Source organism: Eremothecium cymbalariae, chromosome 1 (assembly GCF_000235365.1).
Source record: "Eremothecium cymbalariae DBVPG#7215 chromosome 1, complete sequence".
In the NCBI taxonomy this organism is placed as follows: Eukaryota; Fungi; Ascomycota; class Saccharomycetes; order Saccharomycetales; family Saccharomycetaceae; genus Eremothecium; species Eremothecium cymbalariae.
In genome coordinates, this window is record NC_016449.1 from 839,713 (window position 1) to 865,138 (window position 25,426).

General features: G+C 41.3%; 11 protein-coding genes and 1 non-coding gene across 12 annotated transcripts, besides 2 other annotated features; 4 read left to right on the plus strand and 8 right to left on the minus strand.

Annotated features, from left to right (window-relative positions):
• Positions 1–507: 507 nt before the first annotated feature.
• Positions 508–2,196, minus strand: STP1 (Stp1p; the record flags this gene model as incomplete). Its single annotated transcript, XM_003644402.1, has 1 exon — positions 508–2,196. One exon carries the CDS (start codon positions 2,194–2,196, stop codon positions 508–510), a length of 1,689 nt encoding a protein of 562 aa, XP_003644450.1.
• A 574-nt stretch (positions 2,197–2,770) lies between these two features.
• Positions 2,771–3,898, minus strand: YMD8 (Ymd8p; the record flags this gene model as incomplete). The annotated part of the gene is made up of 1 exon (XM_003644403.1): positions 2,771–3,898. The coding sequence occupies one exon, from the start codon at positions 3,896–3,898 to the stop codon at positions 2,771–2,773; it is 1,128 nt and encodes a 375-aa protein (XP_003644451.1).
• Positions 3,899–4,410: 512 nt separating this feature from the next.
• MRPL28 (mitochondrial 54S ribosomal protein mL40) lies at positions 4,411–4,863 on the minus strand (the record flags this gene model as incomplete). The annotated part of the gene is made up of 1 exon (XM_003644404.1): positions 4,411–4,863. The coding sequence occupies one exon, from the start codon at positions 4,861–4,863 to the stop codon at positions 4,411–4,413; it is 453 nt and encodes a 150-aa protein (XP_003644452.1).
• A 1,559-nt stretch (positions 4,864–6,422) lies between these two features.
• Positions 6,423–7,229, plus strand: RSR1 (Ras family GTPase RSR1; the record flags this gene model as incomplete). The annotated part of the gene is made up of 1 exon (XM_003644405.1): positions 6,423–7,229. The coding sequence occupies one exon, from the start codon at positions 6,423–6,425 to the stop codon at positions 7,227–7,229; it is 807 nt and encodes a 268-aa protein (XP_003644453.1).
• A 494-nt stretch (positions 7,230–7,723) lies between these two features.
• Ecym_1408 lies at positions 7,724–7,796 on the minus strand. Its single transcript has one exon. It is a non-coding gene; the product is annotated as a tRNA-Ala (tRNA).
• A 200-nt stretch (positions 7,797–7,996) lies between these two features.
• Positions 7,997–8,280: a sequence feature (soloLTR fragment).
• Positions 8,281–8,445: 165 nt separating this feature from the next.
• Positions 8,446–8,651: a sequence feature (soloLTR fragment).
• A 1,424-nt stretch (positions 8,652–10,075) lies between these two features.
• Positions 10,076–11,359, minus strand: OCH1 (initiation-specific alpha-1,6-mannosyltransferase; the record flags this gene model as incomplete). The annotated part of the gene is made up of 1 exon (XM_003644406.1): positions 10,076–11,359. The coding sequence occupies one exon, from the start codon at positions 11,357–11,359 to the stop codon at positions 10,076–10,078; it is 1,284 nt and encodes a 427-aa protein (XP_003644454.1).
• A 602-nt stretch (positions 11,360–11,961) lies between these two features.
• Positions 11,962–12,639, minus strand: PNC1 (nicotinamidase; the record flags this gene model as incomplete). The annotated part of the gene is made up of 1 exon (XM_003644407.1): positions 11,962–12,639. One exon carries the CDS (start codon positions 12,637–12,639, stop codon positions 11,962–11,964), a length of 678 nt encoding a protein of 225 aa, XP_003644455.1.
• Positions 12,640–13,612: 973 nt separating this feature from the next.
• VIR1 (Vir1p) lies at positions 13,613–16,225 on the plus strand (the record flags this gene model as incomplete). The annotated part of the gene is made up of 1 exon (XM_003644408.1): positions 13,613–16,225. The coding sequence occupies one exon, from the start codon at positions 13,613–13,615 to the stop codon at positions 16,223–16,225; it is 2,613 nt and encodes an 870-aa protein (XP_003644456.1).
• Positions 16,226–16,836: 611 nt separating this feature from the next.
• Positions 16,837–18,996, plus strand: ENP2 (ribosome biosynthesis protein ENP2; the record flags this gene model as incomplete). Its single annotated transcript, XM_003644409.1, has 1 exon — positions 16,837–18,996. The coding sequence occupies one exon, from the start codon at positions 16,837–16,839 to the stop codon at positions 18,994–18,996; it is 2,160 nt and encodes a 719-aa protein (XP_003644457.1).
• A 336-nt stretch (positions 18,997–19,332) lies between these two features.
• Positions 19,333–20,877, plus strand: SEC9 (Sec9p; the record flags this gene model as incomplete). Its single annotated transcript, XM_003644410.1, has 1 exon — positions 19,333–20,877. One exon carries the CDS (start codon positions 19,333–19,335, stop codon positions 20,875–20,877), a length of 1,545 nt encoding a protein of 514 aa, XP_003644458.1.
• A 1,096-nt stretch (positions 20,878–21,973) lies between these two features.
• Positions 21,974–22,489, minus strand: ECL1 (Ecl1p; the record flags this gene model as incomplete). Its single annotated transcript, XM_003644411.1, has 1 exon — positions 21,974–22,489. One exon carries the CDS (start codon positions 22,487–22,489, stop codon positions 21,974–21,976), a length of 516 nt encoding a protein of 171 aa, XP_003644459.1.
• Positions 22,490–23,336: 847 nt separating this feature from the next.
• Positions 23,337–24,851, minus strand: MIG1 (transcription factor MIG1; the record flags this gene model as incomplete). The annotated part of the gene is made up of 1 exon (XM_003644412.1): positions 23,337–24,851. One exon carries the CDS (start codon positions 24,849–24,851, stop codon positions 23,337–23,339), a length of 1,515 nt encoding a protein of 504 aa, XP_003644460.1.
• Between the last annotated feature and the right edge of the window lie 575 nt (positions 24,852–25,426).

A 25,426-nucleotide genomic window follows, 5' to 3' on the forward strand; every position in this document is an offset into this window, starting at 1 on the left:
TTTCTTTTTATTCATTGCAACATCGTATATGATGATTTATAATTTGATTGCTGAAATAACATTAGCCTGCGTATCGGAGATGAGCTCAGCATTAAAATAGATATAATAGATCGAATGAAAAGTAGTGAACAGTATTAGAAAAGATAGTTTTGAAGGTTGAGATTTGATATCAACGACGATGTCACAATAGATAAAAAAGTACATACAATATACTATTTAATCCTGGCATTACAATACAAAAAAAGGTTCTTCTCCTCAAGGAGTAACTAGTAAGATCAGAAAACCCAAAATAAAGCAAAAGGAATATTTTGTAGAGAACGAATTAGAAATCTTTATTTCAGGGCTCAGAAACGTTTTATTGTGCTTTAAAGTTATGGTGACGGGGGGAATCTTCAAGAGTTCTAACAAACATGCGGTAAAAACAACGGAGGAGGGGTGGGGAACAAATTGTTAAGAAAAGAAGTAAAAGAAAATAATAATGAAAAGAAAAACGAGAAAGTGCTGGTATTATAGACTGGAGTCAAAGTTATAATTGTAGAATTTTAGGTATTGTTGGGTTTCTCTTAGTTGCCGTTCTCCTAGCTTTACTGGATCCATCTGGTTGTTCAAGATAACGTTTATTTGTGGTTCCTCTTCAAATCTATAAGTTGGAGCGGTGGTAGATGGCTCTACCATGGGTATCGTAAAGGCCATTTGCTCGACGTCCAAGGGAACTGAGTATGGGTCGTTTAGATTGAGAGGGTTAGAAGTGATTAATGGATATAAGAGTTTGTTCATGTCGTTTCCTGTCGATTGATTGCACTCGTGAGAGGATAAGGAAGAAGCAGATCTGACGGGTTCCAACCCTGCGTCGTCAGCTGGTGAAGGGTTTAAGGAAAGACATATCTCATCTAATGGCGCTTCATCAGGGGTAGTGAATGAGTAGTTTGCCATAACATTTTGATTAGGTATAGAGTGAATATTCTGGTGCTGCATCTGTGCGTTGAGTACATGATTGGGCGCAGTAGATGTAGTTGATACTCTGTTCATAGAAATAAATGATGCCGCACTAGAAGGTGCCTGGGCTATCATATAAGGGTTTACTTCAAACTTCCTGCGTCTTTGGCGTTTCACAGCCTTCTTGGTCTTCGGCTCCCCCTTGAAATTAGTCGAATTCAACATAATCCTATTATCGCTTAACTTAGTCAATGCTGGTTGCCCGCTGCTGTTCGTTTCATTAACAACAATCTGCATTGCTTCAATTGCTTCTTTATTCAGTAAAACCTTTGGTTCCACAACACTCTGTTGAGTAGTAATGAACCGCGAACGACCCGTAGAAGTCTTGATCATTTTCAACTTTCCCGCTTTCCTTGCACTTTTAGCTGGCAAAACTGTGCCCTCAGGCAAGCCAGTACAGTAACCGCTTTCGATGTGTTTTTCAATCCACTTCGAAGTATTTTCAAACCACTTCCCACAGTGTGCACAATGACCTGGAGACCTGTTGCGATCTTGGGTCTTCACACCCTCTGGATAAATAAAATGCCTGGACCTTAAATGTGTCTTGTACGTATCTCTTCTTGAAAAGCCTCCAGTAGTGTGGCAACGAGTTTCTGGAGGCGAGCAGCCATTGAAAAATGGACAGTGGTAAGCTTTCTCAACTGCGTGCTTCTTTATATGACGCGTCAAATAGCCCCGGATGCGGAACTCTGCATCGCAGTAGTGACAGACATACTTTTCCTTACCACCCTCTCCATCCTCTCCCCTAGGAACCGCAGTAGAACTACTACTCCTTGGCGATAACGGCTCCTCAAGCTTCTCGTGTTGCATCCTGGCATCAAGCTGGGCCCCTGTGTTTAATTTCCACTCCATATTCCCATCAGGCGTTCTGTTCATAGAAATAGGACTCTGCAAACTACTAAAATCGATCGAGCACGGAATTACAGAACTCTTGAGACCGAGAGTTTGATCCACATTGTGCTTCGCCGGAAACAGTAACAACTCACCCCTCCTTCCGACGCCATTAACTCCATCTTTCAACTTCAAACTCCTGCTCTTCTCAATCCCATAGCCCACATCACTGCAAACTTTCGTCCCTTTCTCCACTACTGAACCCCCACTAGCCACTTGCACTGCAAGAGATTTGAACCACGACACCACCGTACGAGACACACGTCTAATAACAGACTCCTCCGTGTCTAACAACTTCCCGGACGACATCTTGCTGTCGCTAGTCCTTGTTCTAAATCTAAAAAAATTCCTGCCACTAATACCAAATCGACTACACCTCGACAGTCTTCAGATAATATACTCACTATATTACGCCAATATCCTAAACTCTTGCTGGTTATCTCCCTCCTACCGTTAAATCCTTGCACTGGTCCACTTGCTAAACTCCTATATGTTTTTTGTCAATTTTAAACTATTAATTAATGCTCGTCCTGAGTCTTGCTTCCTCCAGGTGATTAATACTACGGAAAGAAACTATCAAATGTTCAAAAAAAAGAAATGAAACTCTTTCAATTGGAAACAAAATTCGATAAGACCGGGTAATGAGAGACGTAAGTGAGTATGTGGTCACGTGGTTGAGATGGGCGTCAATTCCCTCGAGAGAACAATGGGGAAATACAGTTGGTCTTGGCTGTCAGTATGGGTGTGGTGAAGCAGTAATAAGGAGATAGATAAAGAAGTGGATAGATAAAACTGTAGAAAAGTTAAAAAAAGATTCAAATAGTTAATACATGATGAGTTTTCATCTTCCCTCTTTTATTTTTTTACTGCTATACTATTGTTTTTAGGATAAGTGAGATTCAGAGCTCTCAGAGCTTATACTGATGTCTATAGTTTGCAACTCACATGTTATGTCGAGGTCGTTTTCTAGCGGATGGTAATTTTTGCTGGGTTCTGAATTTTGGGTATATCTGTAGTAGTTATAGTAGCAGACATTGAGCAGGATGACGATCATACCAATCCAGTTGTAGAAGCCGAGAGTTTCTTTTAGAATGAGCATACTTATTAGGATAGTTAGTAATTCTTTAACGACACCAGCTATGCTGAGGGTTAGCACAGGGGCAGTTTGGAGTATGGCGAATTCACAGAGTGTCATCGCGAAAACGGCAATTCCTGGGGATACTAGCATAACTATACCTCTGGAAATGGCAGAAACTGTACCATGGCCCTCCCAGCGGACTAGGCTTGTTTCGAGAATGGTAGAAAAAGGTTGTTCGATGATGAGAGCAGTAACAAAAAGAACAGCTCCCATTATAGGAGCTAATTGGGAGATAGTGTGCACAGGATTCTTTTTTTTCAGGTCATGGATAGCAGTTGTAGGAGAAGAAGATATATCAGCAGAACCGCTTGCATGGTGCAAGGTCAATTGCGTATATACCCATCTCAACCCACTTAAGCAACTGCTTGCAAGGACGAGAAAGAATCCCAGCAGTTCTTCATCCGTGCGGTGCTCTTTGCTTTCGGTCTCGGGCTTGTAAACCATTAATACAACGCCAGAAAACATAAAGAGGACAACAAGAGCTAACTTGGGGTGAAACTTTTCTAACCTGCTGATACATCCGAATAAAAGCACAAAGGCTATGCTTGAAGATTTCACAATGGTATGGATAGTGAGTGGAATGAATTTGAACGATGCATTGCCGAATCCAATATCGCCTGCAGATGCAAGTGCTGTTGGGACGATATATTTTACATGAAACCGCCAATTCCTAGGTGCCTCTGTGTTCAGCTGTTTCTTTGCCCTCAAATAGATGTATGAAATGAACCATAGCACAACCTGATGTAACGAAGTAATAAATATAGGATAGGGAATACTGTGCCCTCGGTGCGAATCAAACATCCATTTATTATAGACCAAAAGTGTAATGGAAAATATATACCAGCCAAAGACTAGTACTGGCAACGGCATCATGACAACTCTGAAGCACGACTTGTTAATTAAAAGTACTGGTTCGAGACCTTTCCCTCCTTAATCAATCAGCGCTTCTGCACAACAATCGAATGATTAGTTGTTTCATCTGCATCTTCTTCCGCAGTTATTTTTTTAGTGCTAAGTTTCGCTATCGCCCTTTACTAACAACGGAAGAACCTCAGTTGTAAAGGAACAAAATCTATAGCAGCCTTCCCAATGGAAACGCCAAAACTCTGCACTCTTATGTAGGACTCACTAGAAACATTCCAGCTTCATCATATCACGAATGTACTCATTTCCCGTTTCAGCAACGGCCTACTCTCGCTACCTACCAATTGACACTATCACTGTCACAATCTTTTGCCGCGTTAATCATCCTTCCATTCCTTTAAAAAAAACACTGAAACTCAAAAAGTGTATCAAAATATACTTTAGGTATACATATATATACAGATTATTTACAGTTATTTTAGAATGCCATCTCGAAACCCCCAACATCTATCTAGACAAATTCAGTTTTTGTCTTTGAACTCATAATGCCAGATTTTATTTGGAGGATACTCCGTAGGAACCCTCAGCTCAAGAGGAAACCTCTTCCCCACCTCTTTCGCATTGGCTGCTTCAAACAAAGAACCATCTACTTGCTTCAATAAATTCATAGCTGTCTGCATACTTTCATATTGTAGTCTCATCTGCGCTTGACGCTCCTCACGCAGGTTTTTCTGGTACTGCGACCAACACGTCTGGATTGTCTGATGTTTAATAAGATCCTCATTACACAACTTTAAAAGCTTGGGCTGCTTCCTACTAGCTGACAGAACAGAAAGCTGAGTAACAGCCCTCTGAACCTGAGGCGAAAGAGAACTTTTAGATTTCGTTCTTTTACCTCTGACAAACACCCTTGTAGGCGACGAAAGAACACTACCGTTCACACCACCACTCAGACCACATCCTTGCAACCGCATAACAACTTGAGATAATAACGCAAAACTTCCTGCTTGCTTGATTCTAAACAACCCTCTTTGCAGTCAAACCAAACACTCACCCGTGTTCTGAATCCCCATCCAAATTCAAACCCTACATTAATAATAACCTAGCCCATGTTAAAAATTTTCAGTTTTAATTCTTTTTCCGTAGTAAAAGGCTGTGTAGTCAACGTACATTTTTGTCGACTATATTCGCAATCCATTTCACGTGACCCCCCGAGGAATAGCAGAAGAAACGGTGATAACGTAACCACGGCGTCCAGACTAATTCTACCTAAAAAGAAGCAAGACTAGCTGGAGGTGCTTGGAATATAGCCTAGATTTCAGGCAAGGGATTTCGAGCAAACGTGGTGTAGCCGTGGATAGCTGCTGTGTGTTTGTTTGCTGTGATTTTTAGGAATTGCATGGAAAATGCGTGCACAGGACATTAACCCGTAAAAGATGTTCACAGAGAAACAGTAATCGCCTGTAGCAACCATTTCTCGAGACTATCAGGATCATTTCTAAACCCACGTAAGTGCACAGATCAAAAGCCAAGATGAGCGACGAAAGTGATCAGGAGTCTAGAAAACCACCAAGCTATAGTGAGAAGTTGCCCTCGTATGAGGAAGCTATTCGGGAGAGCGAACCAGAGCGGAGCAATGTGGAGGATGGAACACCGCTACGTTACGCAGGACAAGGTTACGTCGCAGTTAACCAAGGTGTAAATCAAGGGTCATCTAGTGGGCATGTACATAGACCCCATCCAGGAGGTTCCGCCAGGTATCCGGGTCAACATGTTCTTACTTATGAAAATGCAGGAAGTAAGCCTGGTATTTAAATAAGTTGGAATTCTTTTGTTAACGGGATGTTGGTTGCGTTTTTAGCAGCTCGGTGGCTCTCTCATTTTAATTAATGCTTCTACGTTCTTTTAGCGTCCGCTGTTTTTGGAAGATGTACAGATGATTTGCATGGAATTAGTTTTGTATTATTTAATGTTTTTTCGAAACTTCCAAGCAGTCAATAAGTGGGCTTCTAGAAATGTCCACATGTGCGGTTGCATTCAGCAAATTTTTAAGTCGTGATTTACGCTTATACTTGTTATTCGGCAGATGCATAGGTTTAAATCAGACTTTGTTTCCGATATAAGTATTTATCTCATATGTTTGTAATGGTCATTTCCATGGACCACCCGAAACGACAATAAAACATAAACAATAAATTTACTGCCATATCGAGAGGGGTTCTCGAGTTGTTTTCTAATTTTTATAACATATATAGCTATCTCATCTCGGACTCATAGATCGAACTAGTAGTAATCCTTTGATATAGAGCAATCCCCACGAAGAACACCAGAAGCACCAGAACACTAGTTTCTTTCTTGTATCGCGTTACCAATTATTCAGGATATTTATATATAGACACCTAAGGCTAAACTGGTTCTGATACATTTTTATTCAAAAGGAAAAAAAATCCTAACATTTGTATGCTCGACAAAAGCTCCAGCATAATTGGCATATTCATCTGTACTAAGAAGATATAGAAGTACTCCCAGAGAGATGAGGGACTACAAGTTGGTTGTTTTGGGTGCCGGTGGTGTTGGCAAGTCATGTTTAACAGTGCAGTTTGTACAGGGAGAATATCTGGACACCTATGATCCAACTATTGAAGATTCATACAGAAAATCAATGGAAATTGATGACAAGGCATTCGATTTGGAGATTCTAGATACGGCTGGGGTAGCGCAGTTTACTGCAATGAGGGAACTATACATTAAGTCTGGCATGGGATTTCTATTAGTGTATTCGGTGACGGATAGGCAGTCGCTAGGGGAACTCATGGAACTAAGAGAGCAAATCTTGAGGATTAAGGATTCTAAGCGAGTTCCGATGGTCCTTGTCGGTAACAAAGCTGATCTGCAACAAGAGCGTGTGATTTCAGTGGAGGAAGGTATCGATGTTAGTAGCAGATGGGGGAAGGTGCCGTTTTATGAGACAAGCGCATTGTTAAAAAGCAACGTGCATGAAGTCTTCATTGACTTGGTTAGGCAGATAATGCGTGTCGAGTTGGAGTCCTTGGATGTTCAAGCCAGTACAGCACAACCTGTGACTGGTAGCTTACACAATAGCCTCAGAAAAGCTGATACTAGTGGCTCTTTGGGTCCCAATGTCCCGGGGCGTGTCATGTCTCCTGTCCATAATCGTTCTACAAACAGTTTTCAAAATCCTGGCCCAAAGGCAATCATAAGTGGTCCATCATCAAATAAACTACACAAGAAAAGATCTATCTTAAGGCCCTCTACTCATCTAAGCTTGTCGTCAAAGCCTAAAGAAAAGAAAAAGAAGAAAAAAATATTGGCTGCGTAATCTTGTAACAATATCTTCTAGAAAGACTCTAGAGTCATTACTGTGAACATAAATCCTACCATAGAACCATAAGATAACTGTAATTAATATGCCATTGTTCTTTATGTTGAATAGAATGAGGAACTAAAGATTGATTGGTTTATGTCCTTAATACGAATATGTGTTGCAAGGCCGTAAATTAATTGGCGCAGGGTGAACTTAAGAATTGCAGACAGCAAATATATTTGGGTGTTGTAAATTAGGAATCAAGCAAGGTACGTAATTTTTGAGTGCAGAAGTTAGCTGCTTTTTAGGAGTACTGCTGCGATTTAATAAAAACAAAGGCTTATTTATTATTATCGCTGATTTGGGCCTATTGATGGTTTGCAACCACAAATTAAGCTGATCTGCAGCGGCGACCTGCGCTACTATGAAATTTGACATGTATCTTAATTGAGAAAATTCAGCCATATAGCCACTCAGAACAATGAAAAATAAACTACAGTCAAACTATATGGACGAGACCGGAATCGAACCGATGACCTCTCCCATGCTAAGGGAGCGCGCTACCAACTACGCCACACGCCCTAATAATACTCTCTTTAGCTGTTTCTGATATGTTTGGAGGTATATGCTTGTCTGTTCTTCACATGTGTCGTAAAATCAAAAGAGCATCCCGATAGTTATGATAGTCAGGCTAAGGAGCATGTTGATAGTCACGATAACAAGACAAAGAAGCAGCGAATCAGAGTCGTTAGGAGACTATGAAGATGATAACCATTGTATAACAGCGAATCAGAGTTGTTAGAAGTGTCAAGATAACCACTGAGCTGTTATCGGCTAGGAATCTGCATAGCAAGTAAGCAAGAGAGCTTAAGTAGGACAACAGAAACTATATAAGAAGACCCAAACTAGCTAGATTAGATTAGATATAGGTCCAGCTAGATCCCCAGAGGGTAGTTGAGCCAGATTAGAGACTATATAAACAGTAACTGATCATCAACCTAAGTATTAGTTGGCACGTGACGAGAAGTTCAAGCTAGCACGTGACCCCAACTAGTGGCCCTCGACAGTAAAATCAAAAGAGAAGCTAGTAGACAGCGACAACCAAGCTAAGAAGCAGCGTATCAGAGCCATCAGATGAATATGAGAAGGCTGAGTACTATGGTGACGTCAACCAGGAGCCAGCATCCGGGTTATGTGTCAACCAGCATCCTGCAGGTTGCTTGCTGAGAGAAGAGCTTAAAGTATGACAGCAGAAAGTATATAAGGAGACCCAAGCTAGCTAGATTAGATTAGATGCTAGGTCCAGCTAGATCCCCAGAGGGTAGTTGAGCCAGATTAGACACTACATAAACAGTAACTGATTGTCAACCTAAGTATTAGCGGGTCACGTGATGTGAAGTTCAAGCTAGCACGTGACCTCAGTTAGTGGCCTCGACAACTTGTCACAAAGCAAAAGGCAATAACAGTAATCGCCTCGACACCACATATCACTCGAGCAGGTATTGGCTGGCATACCCTACATTAACATAGATATTATTTCATGAATGATGAAAAAGAACCTTTCCACGATTCCCGATCTGTATTTGGCTTAATATGGCTCTGAGCAGAACTAAAATCGTTATTTGTCAGACTTGATTATATCAAATAGAGGAATGTGTAAATAGGCTAGTTTCAGTATTCGTTAGTAAACCTTTATACGTAACACTAGCTCGCCCTATAGGAAATTCTGCGGTATCAAGAATATTTTTAATCACGTGTGTATATTATATGGCTCAGTTGCTCTCATACGGATCGTGCAATTATAAATTTTAGAAGATAATACCTATATGCCTTTCAATACCGTTAATCCTGAAATTACGGCTGCGTTGCTAGGCAGATCAATCAACGCCTGGGAGCAATTCAGACATGAACTATTTATTATAGGTATTGCACATTGTGCAACACCTATAATTTTGTGCACATTCTCGAAGGAAGGTTTGGAAATGTAACTGGGATCGTCATCCATAAAACATTTTATCAGATATTCAATTAATTGAGTGATCCATATAATACTGAAGATATTTTATCACATTTTTTTAAAATTAATGCTATTCAAAAAAATGGGCTTTATAATAACGCCTGGAACTGCAACATTTGTTTCTGTGATCTGTCACTTGCATAATGTAAGGGCGAATGTAATGTTCCTTAACGTGCGTGGTATTCAACGCTTTCTCTTGAACTTTCTAGGCCTGAACTTTCTAGGCCTAAACAGCCGTGCAAATTCATATTGTAGCTCGATTATATTCAAACACCAATGAGACGTATCTATGGTGCCATTTTCGGCAGATTGCATGAGTTGAAACCCACAAATAGGAGAATGACATGCGGAATATCTAAAATTTTTAACCTCGAAGATTGCATGCCATTCAAAAACCCCCACGCATCTAGTCAGATTAGACCATAAACTGATTCAAATTCGTGTTTACAGTAAGTCGCCCAACGCAGGTGCTTGTATCCGCTTAAGTTCTAGAAGTATTTGTTGCCAAAAAAGGTTAGTTACATAATTGTAGGATCCGTGGATCTTTTCTACGCCTCTAGGAAGAAGGCAAAAAAGATCTAGGTTTATCCACTTGGCCATGTTCAACAAAGCCAAAATGCTCACGCAGTACAATGCGTGTAAACACTACATTTAGCACCCCTCCCTAATTTACCTTTCCGGTCATATTTAAAGGTTATGTATAACATTTGAGAGTGGAAGTTGAACTTTACTCGGTGTACTTGTTAGCAACACAAAAAGGATGTTCAAATCTAGAGGGTTAGATCATCCCAAAAAGCCGCCACGTTATCAAGGAGTGTTCGTAAATAAGCTTATCTAAGCAAATTCAGCCTCCCAAAACTTCTTGTCCAGGGCTCTTCCATGAACCTTCAAACAAATGCTTGACAAATGCCATTGGATCGTCGTCATTCCGAGAACCCATATGATCGATACCTGGGGAGAAGCAAGTAATCGGGAGTATGACGACATCATCAACTATTACTGGGTGCTGAATAAGAGAAAAAAAGCTCCAATGAAGTTTTGGAGTAGCTGAAATGATAGATGTCGAAATCTGTTTGTAAAATTTATGAGTGGTAGATTCCACGTTGTTCTTTGCTCCCGTTTTGGGATCTTCCTCCAATAAGTTATCATTGTACAAAGCTATATTGTCATTGGTTCTCAACAAGTTATCAAAATATTCAAAAATAATGTCTGAGAATATGCCAGGACCGGTCCAATTCATAACGTCCGTTCCATCTGTGTTTTCCGAAGTCTTTTTAGCTTCAACATCAAAATCTAAGCTGTGCATTTTTTTGTGTCGGTAATTTACATTGTAATCAACTTGATGTGATTTTTCTATCGTGTGTAGCGGCAACTTAATGTCAGATATAAGCTTGTCTGTACTGTGCAATGTGGTAGCAGTTATATTTACAATTAACTCCCGCAAAATCGGATGGCCAGGTTTCGATTGAAAAGTCCACTGACAAAATTGAATTCTACGAGCGTAATGGTCTGCCCAATCCGAGCGATCGGGGTCGGCTTCAATCCCAATCACTAACCCAGGTTCGAAGGTGCTCCCTTGGCCGTTTTGGTTCCCAGCAGGCCCATATCCTATTTTCTTGTTCATGTAATCTTTGAGGCCTGCAGGGCTCAGAAAAAACCACTCATTGAATGGCTTTAAAGGATAAGTGTCGATATCTGAGTATATGCCTCCTTTAGCATACAGAATCAAATACCGGAAAAAGTCTGCTTTTAGAATAGGCTCTGGCATTGACATGAATGCCTGTATCACATATGGAACAGTGCCATACAGCTGTTTCAATAACGGCATTATCTCATCATCGCTGATAAAGAAGTAATCATATTCTTCACCAACTATCTCTGCTGCCCTCTTTTTCCACTCCTCAACGTGATGAAGCGAAGCTTCAGGAAATTTGGGACTATTCACTGGGTCACGCCAGGTTTGCCAAATACGCTTCGGGATTTTGGTCTTGGAGTCATAAGGGAAAAGGGCCGCCAACTGAGATCTCAAATCATTGGCCTCAAAGTCATCTTGAAGGAATTTCTTCAAATTGAGGTTGTCTGAATGAGATGTAGTGGGCAACATTAGGGGGGCAGAAATCCGACCCATAAATGCCCGGTGCAGATTATAATTCGACCAATTGGTTGAAAAAAAACCAAAACCACCAACGTACCTATCAGAAACGACCTATACTTCTTGTTCAATCTTATCATTTCTAATTGCTTCTGAACAGAGTTGCATTCAAAAAAATACTAACAATGGCGATGTGTAATAATATGATATGGAAAAGACCAAAAGTTGCAAGCTGACAGGATAGACTAAAATAACCCCAGTCTTTGCAAAGAACCCAGTTCTGGACAGCAAATATTTTTTCAACTTAACTAATATCCCACAAAATAAACCCAAATTTATCTTTCACAGTATACAGAAACTTGGAATGTGTATATATGTGTCTGTCTACTTATGATATAGCCCCGATCCCTAAAGGACACCATTAACTTAAGGTATTGAAGAAGAATTTTTCGCGTGAAAAAAAATGCAAGTCCAGAAACCACAGCATCTACTCACATGGAATGCCTGCAGCTCACATAGCAATGTTCAGTGACATAGCACAAAATTCTAATCCTCTTCAAAAGCCGTATGATATACATATACATATACATATACATATATATATGTATATGTACATACGTATGCGGCATACCTCTTCATTAAAAGTAAACAATCTCGTCCAACAACTGCACGCCGGCATCAGAGAGTTCTTGGCTTAGTTTTTGTACTGAAGCATCATCCGCATAGATCGCCCTTGTATGGCTGCGCAAGATTGCTGTTTTGTAGCCCAATTTAGAAGCACTGATTGCCGTGCTTTTCACACAGTAGTCCAGAGCTAACCCCACGACAATCACGTCGGATATCTCGTGAAGCCTGAGAAAATCGTCTAGTTCGGTGTGATGGATGTCCCATATATCATTAAAGCCTGAGTAGTACTCACGGTCAGCAAGCGCCCCCTTATCAACTAGCCTATGTGGCACCGCCAAGTCTTTAAAAGCCTGCTCAAGCGGCTCCACTACCTGTGCACCCCAGCTCTTTTGCACGCAATGCACAGGCCATAAAGTACCCTGCTGGGTCTCTCCTTCTTTCGCCGGCGACTCGTATGTCACGCTACTAAACTCCTCAACCCCATGACTCCTCGCAAAAGACACATGTCCAGCAGGATGCCAATCCCTGGTCATTGCAACACATGTCCAATGATCCTGCTGCATCAGTTTGATTATTGGATCCACCACTGACATGCCATCCGCTACTGACAAGGACCCATCTGCATTCGCAAAATCATTCTGAACATCTATAATCAATAGTGCTCTTTTGCACGCCCCTTTGTCACCCATTTCACCCTTTGGCACAGCCTCCCCATAGAATCGTATTGCCTGGTAGTCTGAATATGTGGGATTGCACTAGAGAAACTGTTGCCTTTTTTTGCTCCTTCCCGTCTCCCTTGCGCTGTTTGTGCCTCGAGCGATGGCTGCCTGCCTGCCTCAGTGCAAAGTATATATATCATACATCGTCTGCCAACCAATACTCACCTCTCTGGCTGCCTATCCTGCGGTCACCCAACAAAATTGGCTCCCCGTATTGTCATCTGCGTTGCTAGCGCCGCGCAAAAATCTCTCGAGGGGAGAAAAGGAACAATGAAAGCGAAACATCACGTGACACACGCAATACCGCCGACCGAGCCGTCGAACAACGAAGTTAGACTGCATTTCAGAACAGCACCGCAATGCACGGCGTCCCAGGCCCGGCAGCCGTCCCGGATCACGTGCCTAGCACGTGATCCGGTGGCAAAATTAAAAAAATTTTCTGCTTCTTTTAGTCCTTGTTTCGTAGGCGCTCCAGAAACGCGTGAACTTTAAAACACGGGATCCCCCAAACAGCCAAAAGTAGAACCCATATACTACGTTCTTCTATGTCTTGCTTTGGAAATGCGGTCGACTAGTCACAGTACCTCTCACCCCTAGTAATACACATATAGATAGTAAAATACATATAACACCCATAAAGCAAGTGGAACACATAGGGAGCGCTGGTATAAAAACGCTACAGTTCACATAGAAAAGCTTCAACAGAGCTAAAATAAAGAGCGGTAGAGGATATATGTGTATTCTAAACGTGGGAAATTGTTGGAAAAGATAGTATTATAGTTATTATCTGAATACTGAAGGTTTATAATTTTTTTTCTGGTGTTTTAAAGAGTAAAACTTGAGCTGTTTTATCACTACCCGATCTGTTTTCTCCCCTTTTTGACTGTTAGAATTAGTTTGAAAGATAGAGAAGGAGAAGGAATAGCAGAGAAAAGAGCCGCCCATGACGAACAACCGAAGTGAGCGGGAGAGCTTGCAGCAGTCGGTAGTGGGATCAATAGTTTTAGCGATTGAGGAGCTTTCAGGAGGGTTAGAAGGGGATCATGAGACGACAGTGGGTATTGGGTTTAATTTGTTAGATGTTTTGAAGTCGGTTAATAACCGGTTTGAGCTTTCTGTTGTTGATGCTGGGAAGCGGCAGGATATATTTATTCCTGTTTTGGGGGCTATTATGGAGAGGCCAGACTTGGCTTCGCTTGATTTGTTTGCGTGTTTGTTTGCTTATTGTTCTGTGATCAACGCGTTGCAGCCTCTTGTGGTGAGGTTTGTTCAGATATGGTCCAAGGATGACTGTTTGAGAAGTTCGTTATCTAGGATGGCAGGATCAGGGAGTGGTGGAAGGAGTACAGAGAAAATAGGGTTTTATTCTGTGATATCACATTTAGAGAATTTTAGTACGTTGCATCAGAAATCTCTTTCTTACCTGAATTTGCAATTGGATCGAGTGCTTGTTGATCAGTGGTTGCCGCTATGGTCCAGATACTTGAAACTAGGTGGGTCTATTACCCTTCATGATTTCGTTATCCAAGAAAGGTTATTGCTTCGTATTCATGATGAATCTGTTCAAGATTTTATCATTTCGGTAAAGTGCCGTAATGTGGATCAGTGGCGACAGCTTTCCGCAAGGAACTTGGGATCGTGGAATTACTTTATCTATATGACGGCAAACAGGTTTTTGAGGTTTTCAGATTCGCAAATCAATGAGCCCAAATTCAAAGAATTTGCATTGCCCTTTTTGACCAAATGTGTTGGGAACAATAGTTTTACGTTGTTGCATTCAGATCCGAAATTCAAGTTTCAGGTGTTAATGGAAATTTTGGACCATTCTGAGATGAACTTCCTACAAGAGCCACATTTAACGAATTTGCTAAAAATTGCATTGTCACAGTTTCATACAATTGTTCGTGATGGCACAACAGAGGATATTACGAAGTTGCATTTACAGTTAGGCGAACTAGGCACTACTCAAAGTTTGCCAGCTTTGATCAATATGTTGCAGTTTGTTGTAGCACGATTTTTGCTTAACGTTGGAAATACCACCGAAGCAGGTGTCAACCAGCAAGTTGATCTAGCTTGGTTCAAAAAACATGACAAGTATGTCATCCCTTCTGGATTTCACAGACTACTACCATACTTGCCACCCATATCCAAATCCTTGTTCACCTTTGACTATGCATCTGCGTATTTGCCTTCTAATATAATCACAGACTACTCTCAAATTATCACTAATTTGCTGGATTCATTAACGTTATTACTGTCAATCAATCACTCATTATTGGAGTTTTATCAGGAGCTTCAACTGAATTCCTTGCATTTTGTGAATTATAGTGATAACTACTATGGAACAACGCCTGACAATGAGGCTTTACAAGGTATTGAAAATGACACTTGCTTGCAGTTTATGGAGCTATACTATATTCCACTGATTACTTCATTACTTCTATCTGATCAGTTGTTGGAGTCCTCTGCAGATTCTGCAAAGTTGGTTTCCCCAAAATTGTATCAAATCAACGGCAGACTCATTTTTACTCATGTCTTAAAGTGTTTAGAGCAATTGATCGAAAATCATGGTAGTTCTGCGCTATATAACCTGCTTAAGTTTGTATCCATGATATCCATTGAAGATTTGACTATTCAAAAGAAGTCCATATTGTTGCTAAACCATTTATTTTTCCACGGTGATACCGATCGTATATTGCAATTGTGTCTCCAAAATGAACTAACAACTCAGGCTTTGAACGACTATATTGGTTTATGGAACGATGGTAGTAGTAATTACAAATTATTCTTTACTCGAGTCTTTAAAACAAAACAGCCTGATGCATCTACCGTCACAAAAACATATGGTGAACTTTTGAGATTAATACCAGAATATAAACCGCCCCCATTTACTCCATTATCAGCCGTCCCATTATCTATGCCAATCCATAATGGAGCATCGCCTCCAGATAGCCTTATGGTAGATACCACTCCGCTACAAACACCAACAATCAACAAGCCTAAATTCAACACCAATGCAACCTCATTTATTCCCCAAAATATTAACATTACTACACCATCAAGGCATTCGCCCTCAAATTCCGTCAATCTACCGCCACAACCACCATCGACTTTATACACCTCTATTCCTTCTCCCATGCTTTTTGGGACTGGTCATAACAATACACCACAATTACCAACACCTATTACAGATACTTACAGTTCCTCGAATTCCTTCTATATCCCCCAGCAAACAGTGGTAAGACCAACACCAACCAGACATAGTAGTTATCCTTCAATGCCCACAAGTAACTCCACTGCTTCATCCGCAACCTCAAATTCTACAGCAACCCCACAACATCAAAGGACTTGGCAACCCCCTACGGGTACACCCACAGGCCCATCTCCATATGGACAACAGCAACAGCAACAATCGCCTTCATTTTTGACATCAGCAGGACCTGGGAAATTGGTCAATAGCGGTAAAAACTATATATTAGGTGGGCACAACAGAGCAGTTAACAATAGCAGAACGCAGAGTATACACGTTGATGAATTTGAAAAGATGCACATGTAGGCCACCGTAAAAACAACATTCTAAGACAATCATAAGGGGCATTCTATAGCTATTCCGATATTTAGACCATTCCAAGAAGTACAGTTTAAAATTTTCCTTTCCGTTAATATGTATTACTTGTATTATATTGAGTATACGTTCCGATCATTTCATAACATTCACATAAGAACAGTTAACGGCTTACTACTTACTCTGTTATTAAGTTATAATCCTCCATTATCTTTATCGCTAGAGTTAATAGTACTATCACTCAATGTGGAAGTAGAAGGTATCTCAACGTTTGTTTCACAATATCCTAAACTTTCAAGTTTTTGAATTTTGTCGGTAACGGCGCTGCAGATAGCTTGCCTGCAACTCATTCAATAACCAGACAATTACATATTTTTAATCAATAACTGCAGAACAACAAGGCCACTTGTAGTGTTAATAATGCCCCAAATTAGGGCCGAAATTAACTTGACGGTTTCAATTTAATACATTCAATGCATTCACCTGCAAGTTGCTTAATGAAAATCCGCCGGAGTTATCACCATTACGTATACAATGATCTATATGTTTAAAAAGAAACGGAAGAACTCATCAAATTTTTAATATGGCGAAGGATTTGGAATATGGCAATAAGCTCATCGCATTATATAGATGAGGCAATTCTGAACGGAGGTTTCATATATAAGCTTTATACCACTATGGTTTTGAAGTCAACATCTGCAAGTGATGTCTCAGTTTATCAGGTTGCTGGTACGAACGTTTCTCGGTCGTTACCTGACTGGATCGCTAAGAAACGTAAGCGTTCGCTAAAGAATGATTTAGAATGGCAGAATAGAGTTGAATTGGTTCAAGATTTTGAATTCAGCGAAGCTTCAAACAAGATAAAAGTTACACCTGATGGGAAGTATGCTATGGCAACAGGTACTTACAAACCTCAAATCCATCTATACGACTTTGCCAATTTGTCAATGAAGTTTGAAAGACATACAGATGCAGAGAATGTGGATTTCGTTATACTTTCAAATGATTGGACTAAAAGTGTTCACTTGCAAAATGATAGAAGCATTCAGTTTCAGAATAAGGGTGGACTTCACTATACCACGAGGATCCCGAAGTTTGGTCGAAGTTTGAGTTATAATAAAGTTAACTGTGATTTATATGTTGGGGCTTCGGGTGATGAATTATACAGATTAAACTTGGAGCAGGGTAGATATCTGAATCCGTTTAAGTTAGATAGTGAGGGTGTAAATCATGTTAATATTAACGACGTCAATGGCATGGTTTCTGTTGGGATGGAGGATAGTGTGGTGGAATTCTGGGATCCAAGGGCTCGTTCACGCATTGCCAAGTTGTATTTAGAAAATCAATTTGACTCTGCACCATTCCAAGTGACAACTACATCTTTTAGAAATGACGGTTTGAATTTTGCTTGTGGTACCTCGAATGGTTACTCTTATTTATATGATCTTCGTACAGCGCAGCCGTTGCTGGTGAAGGACCAAGGGTATGGTTTCGAAATCAAGAAAATTATTTGGTTGGATAATGTTGGTGTCAACAATGATTCCAACAAAATATTGACCTGTGATAAACGTATAGCCAAGATCTGGGATAGAACCAACGGAAAACCTTATACTTCCATGGAACCAAGTGTTGATATCAACGATATTGAACATGTTCCAGGAACGGGTATGTTTTTTACAGCCAATGAGGGTATTCCAATGCACACTTATTATATTCCTAATCTAGGACCTGCTCCAACTTGGTGTTCATTCTTAGACTCGATAACAGAAGAATTGGAAGAGAAACCAAGTGATTCCGTGTATTCGAACTATAGATTTATCACGAGGCAAGATGTTTCAAAATTAAACTTAACCCATTTGGTTGGTTCCAAAGTGCTTAGAGCATACATGCATGGTTTCTTTATCAATTCAGAGCTATATGATAAGGTTTCCCTAATCGCCAATCCAAACTCTTACCGTGACGAAAGGGAAAGGGAAATCAGAAAACGTATTGACAAAGAAAGAGAATCTAGAATCAGAACTTCCGGAGCAGTTCAAAAATCTAAAGTTAAAGTTAATAAGAATCTTGTTGAAAAACTATCTGAAAAGCGTGGTGGAAAGGTTGCAGAAAAAGTCCTTGATGATGACCGTTTCAAGGAAATGTTTGAAGATGAAAATTTCCAAATTGATGAAGACGATTATGATTATAAACAGCTAAATCCAGTAAAATCCACCAGAGAAACAGACCAAGGTGCTGCAAAACGTATTAGAGCTCTTACAGCCGCCGAAGAATCTGATGAAGAAAGAATTGCTGCTAAAGAAGGTAAGAATCAATATTCTGATTCAGATGACAGCGATGACGATTCAGAATCCGAAACGGACATCGAAACTAAACTAAGTGAAAAGGACAAGAAGAAAATTCTCAAAAAAGTAACTGAATTACAAAGGAAGAAGAAAGAAAGACAACTCGAGGATAAATTTGTGAACCAACTAAGTGTTGGTGTACCAGATTCTCAAACCATTTTAGCACAAAGCGTTACATTTGATAAACAACTTCAAAAATTAAAGAGCGAAGAGTCCGCCAAGAAATCTGATGCTTCGATACTGCGTCGAAACCACCATGGCGAAACTGAATTAACGTTCATCCCACGGAAGAAAGACTCAAAGAAGAAACGTCAACTGCCAGATGCTGACGTTGACGTTGATGACGCAAAGAACGGTATAAGAAAGCCTAGACTCGACGGCAGAAGAAGAGCCAGCAAAAACGTATTCCGTGGCATGTAACATCGTACAGTAAGTTTATATAGAGTCATGTAGAGTAGCAATACATGCCAGAGTGTCTAGAAGCCCGAGATTAATTCACAAGAGTTGTGTGACGTGGTTTAGGAGATAATTTTAAACCACGTGATCGATTTTGATGACGGTCATTGAGAACGTATGACGGGGCTGACGTTGGTAACTGTGAATTCTGGTACAACTAGTTAAAAGCAGTTAGCAGGTTACAGTAAAGGATAGGAAGCAAGGCCTAGTTGCGTTGATAGTAGTACGCTATTGCTCATATGATATATTTGCTAATATAATCGATTAAAAAAATTAACGTTTATAACAGTCGAACAAACGATGGGATTCAAGAAACTTTTTAAAATCAAGCCTCCAGAGGAAGATACTCCTGAGAAGAACACAGAGTTGCTGAATGAACAGGGTATTCCTGTAAAAATTCAGGGTTCTGGAAATAAACAAAAATTTGCAGCTTATGGTAAGTTTGCTGCAGATCGGAGGGTAGACAAGGTCTATGCACCCCCTGGTTACGAACAGTATAGTAGACCTCATCAGCAAGGTCAAGATGACGAGACTGAAGGCTTGGATTCCTTAAACAAGTCACAGTTAGATCCATATTTACCCAAAACGGATGCTGCGTATGGTAATCAAGATCTTTATTCACTAAGCAATAGTAGGAGCTCGTATTCTCAAGTGCAATCAGATCCTTACAGCTCAAATCTATCATCCAAAAGGGCTGATCGGCCATCAACAGATCCCTATTGTGGCAACCCAACCAACTTTTCTCAAAACAATTATAGAGGAGTTAACACGAATAGCTCCGGTAAGAATCCATATCAAAACATCAGTTCGGATTCGTATGGAGCATTGGCGTCTAACAAAGGCGGTAATATCTATGCAGCGATGAAGTCTGGCACTTATGGTGAGACCAATAGCAGCAACCGTACTATATCTGAGTCTTCTGCCCGTGGTATGCATGTGTCCCAGCCTCGTGGTTCATTCAGGCCGTCTCAATCCGGCTCACACTTAGATAATGACGATGATGAACTAGACTTAAACGCTGAGATTACCCCGGTTGATGAGGATGACTTGAACAACTCGATACACGATGGATATGAAGATAGCATGGCTAATGAACATAAAGGTTTTCAAACATTTGAAGAAATCCAACGTGAACAAGAGCTGAAGCAACTCCAACAAGAAGATGAAGAAGTAGACGAAATCAAACAAGAAATTCGGTTTACCAAGCAGAGTTCGGTAGCATCCACGAGAAATACATTAAAGATGGCACAGGACGCTGAAATGGCAGGTATGAATACGTTGGGAATGTTGGGCCACCAGAGTGAAAAGCTAAATAACGTGGAACGGAATCTAAATTTAATGAAAATGCAAAACCGTGTTGCAGAAGATAAAGTTGGGGAATTGAAGAAACTAAACAGGAGCATTCTAGCGGTACATGTCGGCAATCCGTTTACCAACAAACGCAGGATAAGGGAAGCCGAAGAAAGGATCAAATCCCAGCATAAGAATGACAAAACGCTTCAAGAAGAAATAAATTCAAAGTTGCAACAATCTACCCAACGTATAGAGAACGCAATGCAGTCAAGTGAGTCAGGCGTCCGTGAGCGTTACCAAAGAGCACAAGCCTTGGAGCGTGCAAAAAAATTCCAATTTGAGAATGATGAAGCGGATGACGAGATGGAAGTCGAAATCGACCGCAACTTGGATAGGATTACCCAAGTTAGTGGAAGGCTAAAAAAACTCGCTATTGCAACGGGACAAGAAATTAGTTCCCAAAAAGACCGCATCAAGAAAATTGAAGAAAATGCCGACGACCTTGATATCCGTATCCACCTAAATACTACAAGGATGACGAACATTAGATAATAAAAAGTAAATAGAAAACTACTATATGCTCGAAATGCTGTTGCCTGGTGTTATATATACGATACACTTCTCCTGAGTGTAATGTTGGAAACACTGTGTTAGTTCTTCTGTTTTTCTAAGAAAAAAATGAAGTCCACTGTGGATGAGCCTCTCTCTGTTCTCTATCTCTTCGTGTCTACATAAAAAGATTCTTCAGTCTCACCTCACTACGATGCCAAACGACCAGGGCAAAAATTGCACTTATTCCATGCGCGCATGAATATTGTAATGAACCCTATATAATTTCGGAGAACAATAAAATCCTTTTTTATAAAATTCTCATACTTTTCATCACACCTAGGTGACAATCCACAGAAATATACGACATAAGAAAATTATAGCTTCGAAGCCATGGATCTGCAGAATTGCTAAGCTGCATGCTCGAAACTACAACTCTTGTGTAGTACTGTCGCTCTACCTCTCTAACCGTGATTTACAGAATGAAAAATGCTTACGTAGGACAGTGTCATTTAAGTCTGTCCGCGGCGCCTGTGTATTTATTTCGCCTGGTGGCCTAAGTTTTATGAAAGAGTTGATGACTATCAAGTAGCTATATATGAAGTTCCGGGTTTATTCTGCACAAACACCCCAACAGAAGCAGTTGCCTGCTTGATGAAATTGCACTAATTCGATTTTCCAGCAAAAATGTTTTCTTTTTTTCCTCTTTTATAGTTATTTTTGTGCTCATTAAGCATCATGTAGGTTCATTAAATATATGGAGTCATTTGTACCCACAATTTGTGGTTCCAACGGTCATGTCGTAATCTTGTTAACATTCAAAGAGTTACAAAAAGCCACCTGCCAAGCGAGAAAAATAAAAAATTTGATTGAAAAAGAAATGACCTAGAAATAGGGCTTCGAGCAAGGCGTCATCACTCTTGTAAAATGCTTTATGTGGTTATAACAGTGGCGTGTTTGAAAAAAAAATTTTCATTTTTCTGAAAACTGGATCTTGTGTTTGGTCTCTGTTCTTTACAAGATAGGGGAGAGGGGAGGCGAGGGCAGGAAGCATACTAGCGCAGCGACCTGTTACGGTCCCTGTTCTATTCTGCTCACTTCATTCTTTCATCTTGCAAGTAAGCCAAAGTTGATAGTTATTTTCTGCTGTATGGTCTAGAAACTGGAACCCATACCCAGGCTTGTGGTGTTCTAGACCATCACTCACAAAAGAACGAGGTGTCCATCCTCCCATGTCCAGGGTTGTCACCCTATGGGCCTGCTCAGTTGATAGGCTTGTAAGGCTTGTAGTGTATGTCTCAATTTCTAAATCTGAACAAGAACTCTCCTCTTCATCATCGTCATAATACTTTCCATCTTTATCTATTACCTGTTCTTGCCACTGCTGTTGCCGCTGCTGCACCGCTACCCAATCTGTGGGATATACCCTAGGCGTCCGAAGCAGCGATTCGGTCTGCTCTCCTGCTGTATACTGCTGTTCCTCTAGCCCAACTAGAACCACCCTCGTATCCTTATTCCTACACTCCTCTGTGCAATACAGCTTGTCTTGGCAACCGCCTCCTGTACCTTCTATCAATTGTTCACACACTATGCAGTAATCGTTAAATGCTGACATCCTTCTATTTTCTTGTCTCTATCCTCTTGTTTTCTTTTCCTCCGAACCGATTGTGATTTCTCCCGTCTTCTTCAGCTACTAATTCTCTTCTCTGTTCTTCTTGTTCCGCCTCTTCCTGTGTCTAACCTTTATATATATAATCAAATATTTCACTTTCCCTCATCGCCTGCGTGGCCTGGAACTTCGCTTCACAAGAAAGTGAGACACCTCCAAAACACACACACACGCAAGCTTTTAATTAGAAAAGTAGAAATTCCCGACTGCGCGCCATGTGCCCTCTTTACTCCACTCTATCTTTTCCTTTTCTATGTCTCTAGACACATTTCCTTCCGTTGATTTTCTCGGTTGACCAAGCACACTTTTCTAATGGCTTCCAACAACCTCTAAACGATCTATAACACACCATTTTCTCCTTTACCTGTAATTAGCGTCCCTTGTCACATGACCGTGGTTGAGGGAAGTCGTCTGGGTGGGGTGGTGGCTGCCTAAAGTCCCTGGTTACTTTTTTTGTTTGTTGTCGTTTGAGTTGGTGGATTTTATTGTGGAGTAGAAAGGTGCATCGCCGCATTACGTGGGGCTCGCAATTGTGTGTGGGCTAGCTCGAGAAAAAACGGTTAGCCACACCGCATGAAGTTCCCCCAAAAGGAAAAGGATGGGACAGAAGGTTCTAGATAATGGGAGTTCGACAGAAATGGTAAACAAAAGGTGGGCGGAGCTTGCTGAGGTGTTGGAGGTGGTGTTGTTTTGTTGGTAATAAGTTCAGGTGGACAAAATGAAATGGGCTGTGTACCAAAAATAGAGGGACGGAAGGATGTCGCGAGAAAAACGAGATATTAAGGTAAAAACGCTAGATATTCGGTGAGGAGGATGGGATGGCGGTGGAATCAGGGAAGGGTAAGGGGAGACTTCTGATTGGTGGCAGAATTATGGAGTCTGGGGCTTCTTGGGCCGGGTGGCTTTCGTGAGGTGGTGAGTCACGGGTGGAAGGGCTTTGGGGAGTGCTCTTACAGCTGTGGGGCGGGATATTGTGATGGTGGTGGTGGTGGTGGTGGTGGTGATGGTGATGGTTAGATGAGTCGATGTATTTGTTGGAGGGGCTGGTGGTCATGTCCAGGCCTGAGGTAGATTCCGCATGAAGACGTAGCTTTCGTTGTAGTTCGGTAGAGAAATCGGCGATAGAGCCTGTAGAAAGGTAGGAGTAGATCTCTGGGATAGAGGAGTTACAGCTATTGCGCCTGGAGGGGGTTCCTGTTCTGGACTTCTTTCTAACGCGGTTATATTCTTCTTGGTCTGCGAAGGCTACGGCGTCTTCGCGATCTGAGACGGCAAAGGTGTCGTGGGTGAGAGTTGAAGGCAGGGAGTTCAAGCTAGTGTAAGACGTGCTTCTTGTAATTGGATTGGAGTAGCTGGATGTTGATTGGCTGAACGAGATGAAGGAGTTTTGTTTGGGAATCACATGCAGTTGTGTAAGCGATCTGGGTCTGGGAAGCACCACTGAGTCAGCGGTGAGTGGAGGAGCACCATCTAAGTAAGCACCAGGCACTGGAATGGCGGCGACAGCAGCAGCAGCAACGTCCCCGACGCTGCTGCTTGATGTGTTCCGCTTCGGGCCGTGGTGTTGGGCATTCAGAGGAGTCATCCGCTGCAACGTGGATAGCGCGGTAAGTTTCGCTCTCGTTGCAGTCCCGCTGCCCGTCATACGCAATTGTGGGATGGATGTAGTAGACTTGGATTGACCGAGTGGCATATTTGACGGTGGTAGCAAGTGATGCGGCAGGTGCCCGTGCAGTATGGGGCTCAAGCTGCGGCTGTTTCCTGAACCAACTCCCGCAACGCTTAGCTGCACGTCACCATCGGTACCCCTTGCAATCACTTGGTGATTTTTGTCACTGACGCCATCAGCTGGCCCTGTCACTGCTCCCTGCCTTATGCTTTTCACAACATGAGGCATGTCCTCTTCATCGCCAATGTGGAATAACGTCGTCTGTGTTGTAGGCATTACATCATCCACATACAAGGCAGACATCTGCCATTGTCGATGTTCTTGTTCCTGTTCTTGTTGTTGCTGCTGCTCCCGCACTCGGAAATCTAAATCAACCTTCTTCTTGCGTCCTCGCTTACCCTTGGGTCGGTCACTTGCATGTATCCTCCTATGTCTAGCCAACTCATCACGTCTACTAAACTTCTTTCCACACCCAATAAAATCACACCCATGGGGTTTTTCCCCAGTATGCGTGCGTATATGTCGCGTTTGGTGTTCTAACCGATGAAACGCCCTCGAGCAAATGGGGCATACATATGGCCTAGGTGCATCTGGCCCGCTGTAAGGCGTATTTTTCTTCTTTTCGACTGTATCACACATATATCTATATAGAAATCACTCCACTTCTATCCTCTAGATCCTTACTATTTATCGCTAGCTTCATACGCAATTTACTACAAGTACCATATTTCATGCATATGCATTCACCGTTGCACGTTCAACATGCTGTTGGCCAAATTTTACTTTTCTTCAGGAAGTATCTTAATCAACGTTTCTTTTTTCTCTCGAAAATGTTGATATCATTTAATACGATATCTACACGCAGTCTCGAACTTTAAAAATGGAGGAACAATACATCAATTATATAAAAGATATACCAATACAAACAGCCTCCGCTGCCTAATCCTAGGTGGTTTAATGGGGCTACCGCAGTTTGCAATGAGGATAGTTACACAGATAGCCAGCTAGTGGTGTTATATACTCTTTTCGTTTTCTTTCGCGCAGCAATCCTGTGTTAAATAGTATGCATTGTGTTAAACTACCACATGCAACGTTAGGCTATTTTTATTACAGACTGAGATGAGATGGTCATATACACAGAAGGCAGCAGCCCAGTAGTGCATTTACTCTCTGCTCTGTCTGTTTTCGAGGGTTTTTAGGACAGAATTACCAAG